Here is a 14,222-nt window from a genome sequence, read left to right on the forward strand (position 1 = left end):
AAAAACTTTTGATGAATAAAATTAGAAAAAAGCCGCGTATTTCCAATAAACCCCGCACGGACAAATATTGCTCTCCTTCTCTGCTCACCACCTACTTTCCTGGTGCTCACGTTTTACAGAACATATTGAAGGACTTGTACCCCATCCTTTCTAAACACAAGTCCACCTCTCAGATTTTCCTCTCCACTCCCCCGATCACATTTAAGAGACTACCGAATTTAAATACCATATTTAAAGCCACGCGCCCTCTTCAAAAGTCGCAGTCAGTCATCATTTCCACACCCTCACCTTGCAATCGTCCCAGGTGTAAGACCTGCAAGATATTCTCTCCACCCCCTGCCTCTTTTCTCCCCAAACTTAAATGCCTTCCGATTTTCCCCTCCTTTTTGTTTGTCTCCTTCGACACATTGTTTGTCGCACGACTCCGTCTTTAACCAATACTTCAAAGTGTCTGCCATTGCCTCCCACCCTCCCACTGACTCCGCCCTCAATCTCCACACCCTCGAATTGGTGTGCATTTGGCACTTGCAAGCCAATATCTTTCCGGGTTTGAACGTCGCATCCTAACGTCTCTTCCTAACCCCCTCTCCCCATACACCTCTCCTCTCTTTTCCCTTTTCCAACACTCTCCTTTCCTCCCCATTCTTACAGAGGTTGAGAAAGAAGTTGGTACTTCGAAAGCTTCCAAGTTTCGCGATTAAATGAGAAGTGAAAATTTTCAAGCACGCGAAAACGCGACGGCTAAGTATGAATGCTGGGAAATCTCCGTGTGACGTCGTTCTGGTTCCCGCTGCCGCAAGTGAGGTGACCTTGGGGAGAGGCTCTGAGCGCTGATACGACGCAGGATGCTAGCAGGCAGTGGCGCCGACTCCATGGGACCTGAGGGGGCCCGAGCCCCCTCAAAGATTCGTTTGGGGGGGCGGAGCCCCCTCAATAATTCAAGAAAATAATTAAGTTATATTATGCCTTGTGAAATCACAAAAAAATTGGTGATTTTTATTTCCCATGCTTGACGATAGTTACCTTTTAAAATAAATTCAACAATGAGTGTTGAAACAAATAATTATAAGGTTAAGCAGGTGTTGTGCTGAATCAAGTATTGTGAATCATGGTAGTGTTTCGGTGCTGCGACACACTTTCAATTTAACCTCTTCCCGGGGCAAGACCTCCGATATGCTGATATTTTTTATAAGTCGGCGCCCCTGCTAGCAGGTAGCAGAGTACCCTGCTAGCTGGTAGCGCTTGGCTTAAATAAGGATTATTAATACCTTATCAAACGAAGAAAACTTTCCGACCTTAGCTAGTTTTAATAGGTGATTATTAAGACATATTTCCCTGAGCTCTGTGCCTCATGCATGCATCTCAGACGATGTAAAACTCTTATCCACTCGTATAGAAACTAGGTCCCTGTGACGTCACGTGGAGTGGCATCGCATGGGCGCCAATCTGGCCTTTTTCAAATGAGGATAACATTGACCATTGCCATTCGCCTAAACCGGTATTTCTAAAACCAAGTAATTTGTATGTTATGAATACACTAATGGTGGGTAACGAATCACAATCAATGTCTTTCGTTTTCTTTGATGAAGGAAACTACCCTATTATGTATTGTCCGTATTAACTCCGTAGCATAAAGCAAATACACTCGAAGTGGATTTCATGACGTATTTTTCCACGTTACCTCAGTGGCGGATACAGAGAAAATTCAAGGGGGGGGGGGGGCGCAAAAGACATCTTGAGTTACCTTTACTTTTATTGCAATAAAAAATAATCAAGTCACATGCAGAGCTTCAGAAGTTTTAACGAAAGTGATTTAACACACATTCAAGACAATGCCATCTTATGATATAAAAAAGTTAAAATTATGGTTCTGCTATGTTTGGCAATACGGGTGGCCCCTCAAAGGGGGGGGCGCGCGCCCCCTGCGCCCCCCATCTGTATCCGCCACTGCGTTACCTCGAGGTTAGGACCACTCATGCTACAATATGGTCCAACCAGGGCCCATCCATGTGCCATGCTAGAACCACTACTGCTAAATAACTATGCTGATGTGCAATACGCAATAATTCAGGTGATATAACCTCAAAATAACCGTTTTTTCATCAGGTTTTAGTACTCAAATACTTTACTCACTCAAAATAGCCGGTTAATCTAAAATCGCTTTTTTCTCATAACCGGAGCACTGCTCTATGTTGGGGAATTAAGGAACTGCATATAGGTACTGCCGATCATACACTCGGATGAGGTGAGAGAGGATGCACGTAGTTCAAAACGACTCTAATTATAAGCAGAGTAGTTTTGAATTACGTTCATGTACAGTTTTCCGTACATGTACTTATGAGTGAAGAATGCAAAAACTGTATGACGTAATTGCGCGATCCTAATGTTGATAACCAAATGAATCCAAATCGAGAGCTCCTCGAACATTTCCTGTGTAATCCGTTGGGATCTCTCACGATTATGCGCGAATACATGGGCGTATCCAGCGAGGGGCAGGGCGGGGGGGGACAGCTGCCCCCCGTAGAAGCAAAAAATCGCAAAATCTTTGTACAAAATCAGTACCTACTGAATTGAAACGAATAAGCATTCAAAAATTTTCTTTAAACCCACGAAAATGGTATGTATTAGTTTAAGATATGTAATTAAAATAAAACAATTTTTTTCAAGGAAATAATCTCATAAACTAATTCCACAACTTGCTTCCCCCCCCCCCCCTAGGCCATGGCTTGCCCCCGCATTTAGCATCCTCATGGGTACGCCCTTGCGCGAATATATTGAAAATGATGTGGCTTGACTGTGCATATGACGGCGTTTATATGAATTCCTAACCTATTTATGAATCAATTAAATAAAACATTACATTAACCTCACTACAGAGTTTTTATATAAAATAAAAAAGTTATTACAGTCGTAATATTTATTTTTCGAAATTCTATTGAAAATTGTACAGCAAATGACCCACACCTATGACGACGTTGATGAAAATATCTGTGATTTTCACCAATCAGTGATTGATAATTATCGTAATATACCACATATTTGTGTAATAGCGTATCTTTTATCAAAAATGATACTTATTCCTTGGAAGGCTCTTTGGTAATAACTCGAGCAAATTGGTTATCAGAGATGCGCATGCAAAATTGAATACTTTCAGGTTATATAGCCCAAAAATTTAGATTTTTTGTCAGGTTTTAATACTCGAATATTGTACCCTAGTTAAATAACTGGTTAAACTATAACCGGTTTTTCCCCTAACCGCCCATCCCTAGTTTGAATGGGGTGTTTTGGAAATTTCGTTTGTCAATTCTTTATTTGGTTGCTGAAGAGTGGCGTCATTTTGCTTGACTGCCTATTGCGGGGAAAACATTTAGATATTTACTAGTTATACAAATGTGAATGTAAATATTCTCCCACAATCTTACTTACAGGACCAAAATTTGAATGGTAATAATTTTTGCCAATGGCTGAGAGGAATGAAATACCTGTTACTTCCACGACGTTAGTGGATAATGAGGAGCAGTCGGAGGTAATTTATGATAGTATTTAGTGTTGTTCGCTCACATTGCACCTGAAGGACACGGGTGTTTTCGATTTTAGCCACTTTTATCTCCTTTATTGTAAATTAAAGCTTAAGTCCCGTATTTTGGAATTCTCTTTGGTGTTAATAATCATAGCAACTACGATAACATCGCGCTACTGTATATAGATAAGATTGTGTGTAGGTGTGAAACTCTTCGGAAAGTGTTGTTTGAAATTACGTTCGTACGGATTTATTTTTAACCTCCACCCTTTTCGGACCAGTCATCTCGACAGTCTCAAATATAAAAAGTTAAAATGTTGTTATTAAGCCACAGAATTGTACGTCCATTAAGGACGAGTTGTTTTACGGGATTAAAGTATATGGGCACGGCCTCAAACGAAGAAGTGAAATGTGAAAAACCTCTGGCAGGTGTTCGTGTTTTAGATTTGAGTAGGATTGTTATGGGGCCATTTTGCACTATGACTTTAGGTGATCTTGGAGCTGAAGTAATTAAAGTGGAACGTCCCGTAGTTGGCGATGAAACAAGACGTTGGGGTGTGCCGGTGACTGGTGGTGAAACATCTTACTTTTTATCAATCAATCGCAACAAGAAGAGCATCTGCATTGACTTCAAATCCACCGAAGGGCGGAAAGTGTTGCTGGATTTAGTGTCTGCTAGTGATGTTCTCGTCGAGAATTATGTTCCTGGGAAACTCGACGCTCTCGATTTGGGGTACGATAAAATCCAGAAAACAAACCCCTCATTGATTTATGTGTCATTGACAGGATATGGGCCGAATGGACCTTATGCGTCCCGGCCGGGATATGATGTAATCGCCGCATCTGTAGGTGGACTTCTACACATCACTGGCCCAGAAAATGGAGAACCGTGCAAGATTGGGGTACCCATGACTGATATTGCTGCCGGCTTATATGCCCATGGTGCTATTTTAGCCGCCTTATTCAATCGTTTGAAGACTGGTAAGGGGGTGAAAATTGATGTTAATTTGTTGTCCACCCAAGTTGCGTGTTTGGCTACGGCAGCTTCTGCCTGGCTTAATGCAGGCGAAGAAGCCAAGCGTAGAGGTTCATCCCATGACTGGATTGTTCCTTACGAAGCGCTGGAAGCCAAGTGTGGTGGGAGGATCACTATCGGAGCTGGAAGTAATGCTCAGTTTTCGTCGCTGTGTAGTTTGATTGGATTGAACCATTTGATAGATGACCCCAAGTATAAAACTAACGTGCTCAGAGTCGCCAACAGAGATACTCTGATAGGTGAAATACGTTCAAGATTTAAAGAGAAAACAGTGGAAGAGTGGCTTAAGATCCTGGATGGAGCGCCATTTCCGTATGGTCCCGTTAATACTATTCCACAAGTTTTTGAGAATCCCCAAGTAAAACACTTGGGTTTAGTTAAAAGTTTGAACCATCCGAAAGTTGGAAATCTTAGAATTGTGGGTCCCCCTGTTCAATATTCTAATTTGAGCAATGAAGTGCATAGCACTCCTCCCTTACTAGGGGAGCATACGGTTGATGTTTTGCAAAATGTCTTAAAATACTCCAGAGAAAGAGTGGATTCTCTCTTTGAAATGAAAGCTGTGAGTTGAGGAATTCACTTGTGAAGGGAAACTTTGGTTGTCAGTTCTGGTTCCCATGATATTTTCTTCTTCTTAAAATTATCCAAAATATGTAGGTCATCTGTACTAAAGTTTAGGTAATTATCAACTTCTGTTTGCCATTATTTTGTATTATTATATGCACTTATGACATCAGTAAAAGTGGTTGGCTGATGCCCATTGCATGTGTATTTTCTTGGAAATAAATATGGCCTAAAAAGGTAGATTTTGAATGAATTTATAAGATAATACCTATCAAAATTTCATAATGAGGTGACTTTTTCCTAATGTATGTTACGAGTTTTAAGGGTCTGTGTTGTACGTAGTTTAGATTGGCTATTTATGGAAATGCTGCTTAAGGTATCTTTCAGTTTGGTATTGTGGCTATTTATTTCGAATGTCTCTTACTTTTCCTAGATATATACCCTGAGTTTCGTAATTGATGGTTGAAGAAATTTCAATAAGTAGCGCCTCAAACTATCAATTTTAATTTATTGTTCTTTACTATGAATTACTTATAGATAATTTATTTTCTAATCTTTTTGTCATTTTATTTTCTGAGGAAGTGTAAGTTGTTTCTTTTCTGATGGTATTGGTCATTAGTTGGTGGCTCATAACGGTTCTGTGGGCCTTAACTTAGCCCATATTTTCTACCATTGTGAGAATTTTAATGTTGACCTACTTAATGACTCATTACCAAGTCTATCCATTCCATCCACCGCTACTTCAGTTATGATTTAGGGAAAATATCTACATGTCTTTGCTGATTACAATCAATCAGGTTCGTTGATAAAAAATAGTTTTCATTATTATTTAACATTTTCCAAGAGCTTCAAAAAACTCCCAAATTACTCAAAACTTCTTAGTTGTGCAAAATGTAAAAGTATTAGTTGAAAGAATGACATTAAAGAATTATCATTGGAGTGGTTTTTTAAGTTTTGTCCTTGTAGCCATATTTGCCAATAGGTGGCCAGGAATTTTGTTTCTCTACGTAGTGCGTCATGAAATGGTGCTGCTCAACTAACCCTTATTGTTATGTCACTCACTATTTAGTGAAATGAATGTACTGAATGCTTGCATGTAAGCAACTACGGCCAATCCAAAAATTCAGCTGAGGTAAAGTCATTTCCTTTGGCCTGTACATGGTCCAAGATCCCCTGCTGACTTTGGTGACTAAGAGAACTAGGTCATATATGCTGCCGGGAACTCAATTCCTTAAGGCAATATATAAAAGTCTACATTGATTGCTCATGTCATTGCCTGTGTTGGTCTTTTGAACAATTAGTGATTATGCTTTAGGTATGCTTCCAGCAGTAATTGTTGAATCATTTTTAGAAAATCAAGCACTGATGTGTTTACATTAATTCCTGATTATTATTTCCAGTAATTTTTGTCAATGGACATTTTATTGTACCGCTATGATAACAGCATAATCTTCCTTTATAGTTAAAACTTTTGGAAGACTTCCAGCCTTTCATCATCCACTTTTTCTGTCTTTCACTGGCAGGTCCCAAACACCGAAGTTGTCTCCGCCTCCTCCTGTCCAAGACTTCCTCTTTGGTTTCCTTGTACCTTCTTTTCAACCTTGATGTGTCTGTCATCTTCAGCATTCTTCTCTTTTCTCCTTCCACTGTTCCCTCGACTGCTGTATTTACAATTCTCTTCCCTTTTAAAATGTGCCATATCCAATTCTCTTTAGTATAGCTCTCAATAATATTATTTCCTCCCCAACTCTTTCCAGCACCTCCTCATTCCTCACTTTATCCACCCACTTCAATATCTTCAGCCTCCTCCACGTCCACATCCCAAAAGCCCAATTATGTAATGTTTGACCATTAAATTTGAATTTGAACTAAGTTCGTATTGGGTTGAATCAGATTGATTTCTACTTCCAATTTTTTCTTAGTTGAATTGAAGAAGCATTGTGGGAAATATTTTTGCTTGATTACTATTGATTCTTTTAAGTAATAATTACTACTAGTTGATTAAATAGTTAAATTAATAATTTCTTAGTACATACATGCATGATATCCTCAAGTTTCATTGGAAACTTGTTGCACCGCGATGATTGAGAAAATAACTTTTGATATGTAATTTCCTCAGCAAGGTACAATGTTGTCCAGTCCTGTTAAAAAATCTGGACAACCTAGTGCCAAAAATGTCTGTTACTGATGCTGACTGACAAAGATGATGTGACAGTGTAGCCAAATCCCACTCCTATTCAGGGCAAAAACAGTAGTATGTCCATTGCCAAACATAGGCCATTGTCAGCATTGTGCAAGCAGCAAAAGGACCCAGGAGGAATGGAAAGATTTTTGTAGCCATGGAGTATTTCCAAGATAAGGGGTTTTTGGAGTCAGGAAATAAAACTGAGATCAAATATTTTTTCAGGCTGTCAATGCTGTTAAGATTCTTTCATTGTGATACCGGGAATATAGAATGTTTATGTTTTGCATGAGGCCTCTTCTGGAGCTATGTCTTTTTTGTTTAATGAGTGTTCCATGCTTGTTACACTATCAATGGTTTTACCTATAAAGTCATGGTTTTTAGGGAAAAGTCTGGGGATGTGGTATGTCAGGTAAGGTAATAAGGAAAATTAACATCATGACACACCAATGAAAAGAACCACTACGCTGTTGACTGGCTGATGGCCTTTGGTTTTGTAATTTGATTGACTGATTTCAAAATTAAGTTTATGAGTTATTGTTTTAACCATGTTCATTGAAAGGAATTGTCTTAGATTAAAGAAATTTGGGTATTTTTCCAAATGAATTTTGTTAGTGGTGTATGTATATGTCTTACTATCAGTGATGGGTATGGCCCTGCTATGAATGTTTGAGATAAACTCCACCCATCAGCTGAGGGAAGGGACTTGGCCTGTCTCTTTGATTTCTCTCCATCAGCTCACACAGACCAGAAAATATATGGAAATAATTGTTGGTGCCCAATAATATATCAAAGATAGATGCATTTAGTTACTGTAAGGTTTCTTGGAATTTTTACTGCATAGTAATCAGACAACTAAGCAAAAAAAAGATGCCTCAGCAAATAACCTGGCTTTTTAAAAATAATTTTGATCTCCTACGATAACCCTTGATTGAAAATGGTAATTTCCAATGAAATGGTTTGTAATATTTGGGATTGTGTTTGACTTAAGGTTCATAATCATCTGTTCATCATGTTCCTGATAGCCTGCACGAAGCTGGAGTTTCTGGGCTCTGAATAGAAGGGATAGGAATAATGATGTCAACTAAGGTGAAAAAAGTATTATCAACCTGCCCAAATGGAAAAATTAGAGAAAGCATAGCACAATATTTTGAATTATAATTCCATTTGCCGGGATGAGGGCAAGGTGTCTATTGTGTCAAAATCTAAGCTGTCACTGGTGGAGGGCAAAAAGCAGAAGAACAAGTAAAAGGAGAGAAAGGGTTTTATTACGTTCTAACCAGAGATGGGTAGGGTACCAAAAAATGTAACTTGGCTGGGTTAAAGTCACTTTTTAATATTTGTAATCAGTTACAATTTCAAAAAGTTAGTGTGTGTTCCAGTTACTTTTCATAAAACCTTTTGAAAACTGTCTTCAAGATTCAAATAGGATGATGTGTTGATTTTTTCCTTTAAATGCAAGTTTAGCACATCGCTTTTGGCTGATACTTTGACAGAGTTACGCACATATGAATACATCAGTTTAAACAGGCCAAGTTCTTCTCGTACACCAATTGGTATAGGCATTATGGGAAAGTAACGATTAAGTCCAGAAATCAATTATGTAGTACATTTCAAGTAACAGGTACATTTTTTCAAATGTAACTATTACAAGTTAAAAAATATACCAGAAATGTACATAATCATTACCTGTTCCTGAGTTACACTTACTCAGTCACTGCCTATCTCTGAATAACACCCTGAGAATCTCCTGATAATCAGGCATCAGTCAAATTTTGTAATGTTTTCTTAGGTGGTTACTTCATGTATAACAACTAAGAGAGAGGATTTCATTTTGCTCAACTATAGAACTTATAACTGTGATATTTAAGTGTGGTAAATTGTATTTCATTAAAAGCAGCATTGACATCTATAAACTTGACAGCAAATCAATACAACATGGGGAGGTTGGCATTCTACTAAATTCTCCTTTCACCTAAATATATTATTAATTCAGGTTATTGACCTGTAATTCATCATGTGAAGCTAATACCTGGGGTTTCCTGTTAGTTATTACCTGATAAAGGTTATTGTGTAAACATTTTTGTTGGTAAAAGCCGGAAATATTTCCTTCAGAATATTTGCTATGAAGGAAGTTGATTAGTAGTTTCATATTATAATTTTTTTATACCTACGAGTAGATTCATTTAAAAATATTTTGATTTTCTTTCATTCCAGTTGGTTTTCGCTTTTGTTTGTAAAAGTGTGTGCAATAATCCCTTATTGTCGTAATCTATGATTTCACAGGCTGGAGAGCGGTTAATTGTTAGACTGAAACTTCGGAAACCTGAATCCAAGAAAAAAGTCCAGTGGGAATCTGGCACTGTGGATAATGAACACATGAACAAGAAAAAGTCCAAATGTAAGTGAAAACAGTTGATCTTCCATCTGGTATTACTAAAAGTTAAAATAGTGAACCTCCTTTTTTATCAGAGAAGATACATGCTCAGTGATGCAATTTGCCTTTTTTGTAAATATATGGTGTTCATTTTGGACTGACTGTTCTCAAAGCGCGAATTCCTCTACGCCACACAGCGTTGGCCTACTCTGAAGGTGCAAAATTTGAAATTTTGTGCACTCTTGAATTTTTCGAATGCTTTTATCTCTGAAAGTTCTTAAATTGATTGTTTGTTAGTAGAGGACTTGCTATATGGCCAATTTAGGAGCCATAATGAGTGGGTCACCATGATACCACAGGAATGAAGCTTATTACATATATGTATGATGTTGTGCCGATACCAAAGTATCTTCTACTGACGAAACAACCATAGCTAGTGCTATTGGGCACAGTGCAGAAGGAAAATTTATGTAGCGCAACGATTATGACTTAGCGTAGATTATATCCACCTAAATGCTGTTGCTTATCCACAGAGGCAGATCTAAGGGTGGGAGGGGGTTAAGGGTTCTATAGCCCCCCCTTGGACATCCAATTTACACTAGATAGAATGGGAATTTTTGTTCGGACCCGCAATACTTGTGGGAGTTTACCCCATACTTAGCCCCCCCCTTGTCCCTATCCTGGATCCACTACTGCTTATCCATGGAACTTTGTAATTAAGGTCTTTTTGTAAGCAGCGGGACTGAAGTTTGTAATTTCATACATAATAACATTCCGTTTACTATAGATTGGTCTAGCCTTTATGTCGGGACTAACGATTTGCTTCATAAAAATGAGAACTTCGTAATAAGGTTGTTTGTATTAACAAGAATCTATTGTAGTTAGTGTTTATAGTTTCTAGATATCACGTGTACAACAATTGTAGTTATCAAAAAAATTAATTATTGTAATACATAGTTACAATAAATGAGAGGGGAATAGTTACAAAATTTTGGTCGCAATTTTTAGTGGTAGACAAAAATCACTCAGAGCCCAACATGAAATACTTCAGGCTATAGTAGTTGTTACTTAGTAAATACTTCTTCAGAGCATTCTTAAATGGTACTGGTTGGAGATGATTGATATTACGTGGTAATTTGTTACAGATTTTGTATAGGGAGAATAAGGGTCCTTTTTGGCAGAAAGTGCTGGGGTTGAATTTCAGGTGTAAGTCATTAGTTGTTTTGGTTGCGTGATTATGAATGGAACTATTTTTTTTTAAGTATTCAGGGTTATTTTTAACAAAGGTCTCGCACTAGAGTATTTGCAGTGATGGGAATGTTAGAATTGTCAGTTCATTATAAAAAGGTAAGCCAGATGATCGCTTGGAAACTCACTGTATGTTTCTGCATAGAGAAAACTTTGTGGCAGCAGCTATGATTACCCCAAAAGATAATGCTGTAGGTTAGGTGAGGGTATATTTTGGTGTATAGATCATCTTCAAAGTATCAATGGTAATGTCTTGCAAATTCCCATGAGCCATAGATTTTACATGCTTGCTGAAATAACCAGTCAAATATGTCATGCTCCACTGTGTATAATTATGACTGCTAAGTTCTTTGGCAAAGCATAGCATGAAACAAGATACATTTTTTATTAAAATATGGACCAATTCTTCACAAAGTTTTTTCAATTGTTACAGGTTGTTGTATATATCACAAACCACGAGAGTTTGATGAAAGTTCATCGGATAGTGAAGGTGAGTGTGAAAATTGCTTTGGACATGTGGAAATGAAGAAGAAGAAAGTGAAGGGTGATGGCAGTGATAGCCAGTCACCTGATCCTGATAAGGATCACAAGCCCAGTGAGGACATTGGAAATTCAGAAGACTCACACCCTGAAGAATCTATTCCACAAAGCAGTTAAAGCACCATATGATCTGTAAAGGTTTCCAACAAGACTGTTCATGCATCAAAATTCAACTGAAAGCCATGTATTTACCTGTATAAAGAAGATAATCATAGCAGTTGCTGTTATAGAAGTCACATTTGTTGTTTTAAACAAATGTTTTGCTGGGAAAATATCAAGTTAGCTTGGAGTAATCTGAAAATCAACTTTTAAGGAAAATGAAAAACCCTTGAAAGCCAAATCAGGGCTTCATGCATTTAACATAATGCCTCTCATGAATGTTAAGTGGTTTTCTGTGATATTCATTGCATGTAATCAGTTTCTGAAGGTGAATTAGGGGTATTTACTGAATCCTCGAGCTAGATAATTATTTGGTCATGCAATTATGCATACATTTTTTTGCTTATAGAATTTTTCTCATTTATGTATGTACATGACATTTCGCCTCCTTTATTATCACTTACATACAGCTTTAGGTAGTGAATATCTCGTGATGTGTTGCCTATTTGTGAAGTTCCTCATTTTCACAGTTTCATTTTTTTTTTTTGTATTTCCGGAGCAATTTCATTACTCCTACCTAAGTTTTTTAATACTGCAAAAATAAAGTTTCCTATCAGATGAAATGTGCCATAAATCACCTATATAAATAAGATGCTCACCAAAATACAAAATGACTAACGAAAAGAAATGGAAAGGAAATATATAACCATTTTATTGTTGTGAAAATTAATTGGAAAATGTATTCAAGTAGTTACATGAATAGTTGCATGATTCACCCATCACAAGGGCTTAGCTAACATTGCAATCCAGTAGATACTGTACACCATATCATCAGTGTCTTATCCAGTTTGAAATATACATATTTCTCTTAACCTTCTTAGTGCTGTCTCCCTGGAGTACTGAAAATGATACTGAGGCGAATTCAAGAAAATGTAGGACTTATTAAAAAAAACAAATTTGTTGTTTTCGACATAGTTAACTTTTTTATTTTACTCTAATGGAATACTTAATGATGATAGACCTGTTTCAAATCATCCAAAAAGTTACTGTAGTTATTGTAGTGTGATAAAGTTAAGTGTTTTACAGAGCCGCTATAAGGGCTCAACAAACTTTTAGCCCATGATGCAAACTAAGAGGTTTAATATCCATTACATATTTTCCGTCAAAATTATTAATTTTATGTGTAGCTTTTTTTTTAATTACCGTAATATTTGGCAATGGGTGTTGATGTTGAAATAAAGCCCACATTAGGCTGCTTAATTTTGGGTTTAGCACGCGTACGATGCTTAAATTAATTTGTATTGTTAGCAGCTTGCACATGACTTACTGTCACTCAAAGGTACTCTGTTGCATTCAAGTAGTTACAGCAATACCTATTTAAAGGCATTCACTCATTTTGAAGAACTTGGCAAGTACCTATTTAAATCCAATCTTGAATCATAAAATGTAAACTTATGTTAACTATGAACATTATATAGAAATGTTTTTAGTTGATCAGCAATGAAAAATATAAATTTTTATGCAAGGAAAATTCTTCATCAGATTTGGTAGATTATATTTTTGATTGTAACATTTCTTGTCTACCAATTTTGGGAGAGGTCAGAGTGATTCATCGCATCGGCTTGTTTTGTGAAAGGGAAATGCATTGACTACATTGTAACATTTGTCAATCTCATGAGAAGTATGGTCTTTACTTTAACAAATTGTGGATGGTAAGGTTCCTGTTTCCATTGGTGCCAATTTGAGTTCGGGCCATGGAACAGGTTCTCTGTCCTTGTTTTTAATCAAGTGCCTCATTTTCACCATTTGATATTCAAAAGCTGTTAATGATTTTAGTTGTGTTAAAATGAAAACTGTGGAAAATAATACACCAAGCTATCTCACAGGTGACTGGTTTTACATCATAAAATCCATTTAAAGTATGTTATGTAAATAATGCTCAAGAAAAGTTTTCAAACTGGATTTTGCAAAAATTATTTTGATAATGATTCTTCTTGACTCTGGTTCTAATGCTAGTATAAAGTTTAAGAAGTGCTAGAACCAAGAACTGAAAAATAGAACTGACCAAGCCTTTAAAAAATTTATAAACTAGTATTTGCATGAATTAAATAAAAATACTAAATGATAAAACAGTGTTTTATCATTTAGTATTTGCTCTCTGCATTTGTCTGGCATTTCTAAATGGTATCAGTTTTCGACAGCGTCAAGTTATGTTTAGGACACTATTGCCTCAGTATTACGTTTTGTAACAGTGAAACGTATTACACTTTAATTTATTAAACTGAAAAGGTATTTATTCACTGTATTACAAGTTGGTTCCTGTAGTTGTATCATATTTTTTAATCTTCTCATTAAAATATGTTGGCTGCAATCAAGGATACTGTACATAATAAATGAATTCTTTGAAATTTTCTAGTTATATTTCTGGTACATATGCTTATTTTAGGAGTGTGCCCCTAAATGTAAAATTTAAGGCAGTGCAAGACAGCATTTTTCATTAGATGTCGCCCATTAGCAGTATCCATCAACAGGGTGCCCTTTCCTATGGAAAACTAAGTTGAGGAATGTTCAGGAAAATAGCTTACATTGTTAATTGTGATGCAGATTGAACAGTTGCTATTTAATTTAATTATGAACAGATAAAAATGGCTTTCAT

At 36.9% G+C, this 14,222-nt stretch overlaps 1 protein-coding gene across 2 annotated transcripts; it reads left to right on the plus strand.

The window, feature by feature from the left end:
- The first annotated feature begins 3,319 nt into the window (after positions 1–3,319).
- On the plus strand, positions 3,320–13,987 carry LOC124165150 (succinate--hydroxymethylglutarate CoA-transferase-like). Of its 2 annotated transcripts, XM_046542460.1 has the most exons (3): positions 3,320–3,526; positions 9,589–9,703; positions 11,361–13,987. In XM_046542460.1, the coding sequence occupies exons 1-3, from the start codon at positions 3,461–3,463 to the stop codon at positions 11,582–11,584; spliced, it is 405 nt and encodes a 134-aa protein (XP_046398416.1). In that variant the 5' UTR covers positions 3,320–3,460; the 3' UTR covers positions 11,585–13,987. The 2 variants fall into 2 exon arrangements, with proteins under 2 accessions (XP_046398416.1, XP_046398415.1); XM_046542459.1 differs by lacking the exons at positions 3,320–3,526; positions 11,361–13,987 and adding an exon at positions 3,537–5,234 and having other exon boundaries at positions 9,589–9,638.
- The last annotated feature ends 235 nt before the right edge of the window (positions 13,988–14,222 follow it).

The sequence above is a fragment of the Ischnura elegans genome, chromosome 9, assembly GCF_921293095.1.
Source record: "Ischnura elegans chromosome 9, ioIscEleg1.1, whole genome shotgun sequence".
In the NCBI taxonomy this organism is placed as follows: domain Eukaryota; kingdom Metazoa; phylum Arthropoda; class Insecta; order Odonata; family Coenagrionidae; genus Ischnura; species Ischnura elegans.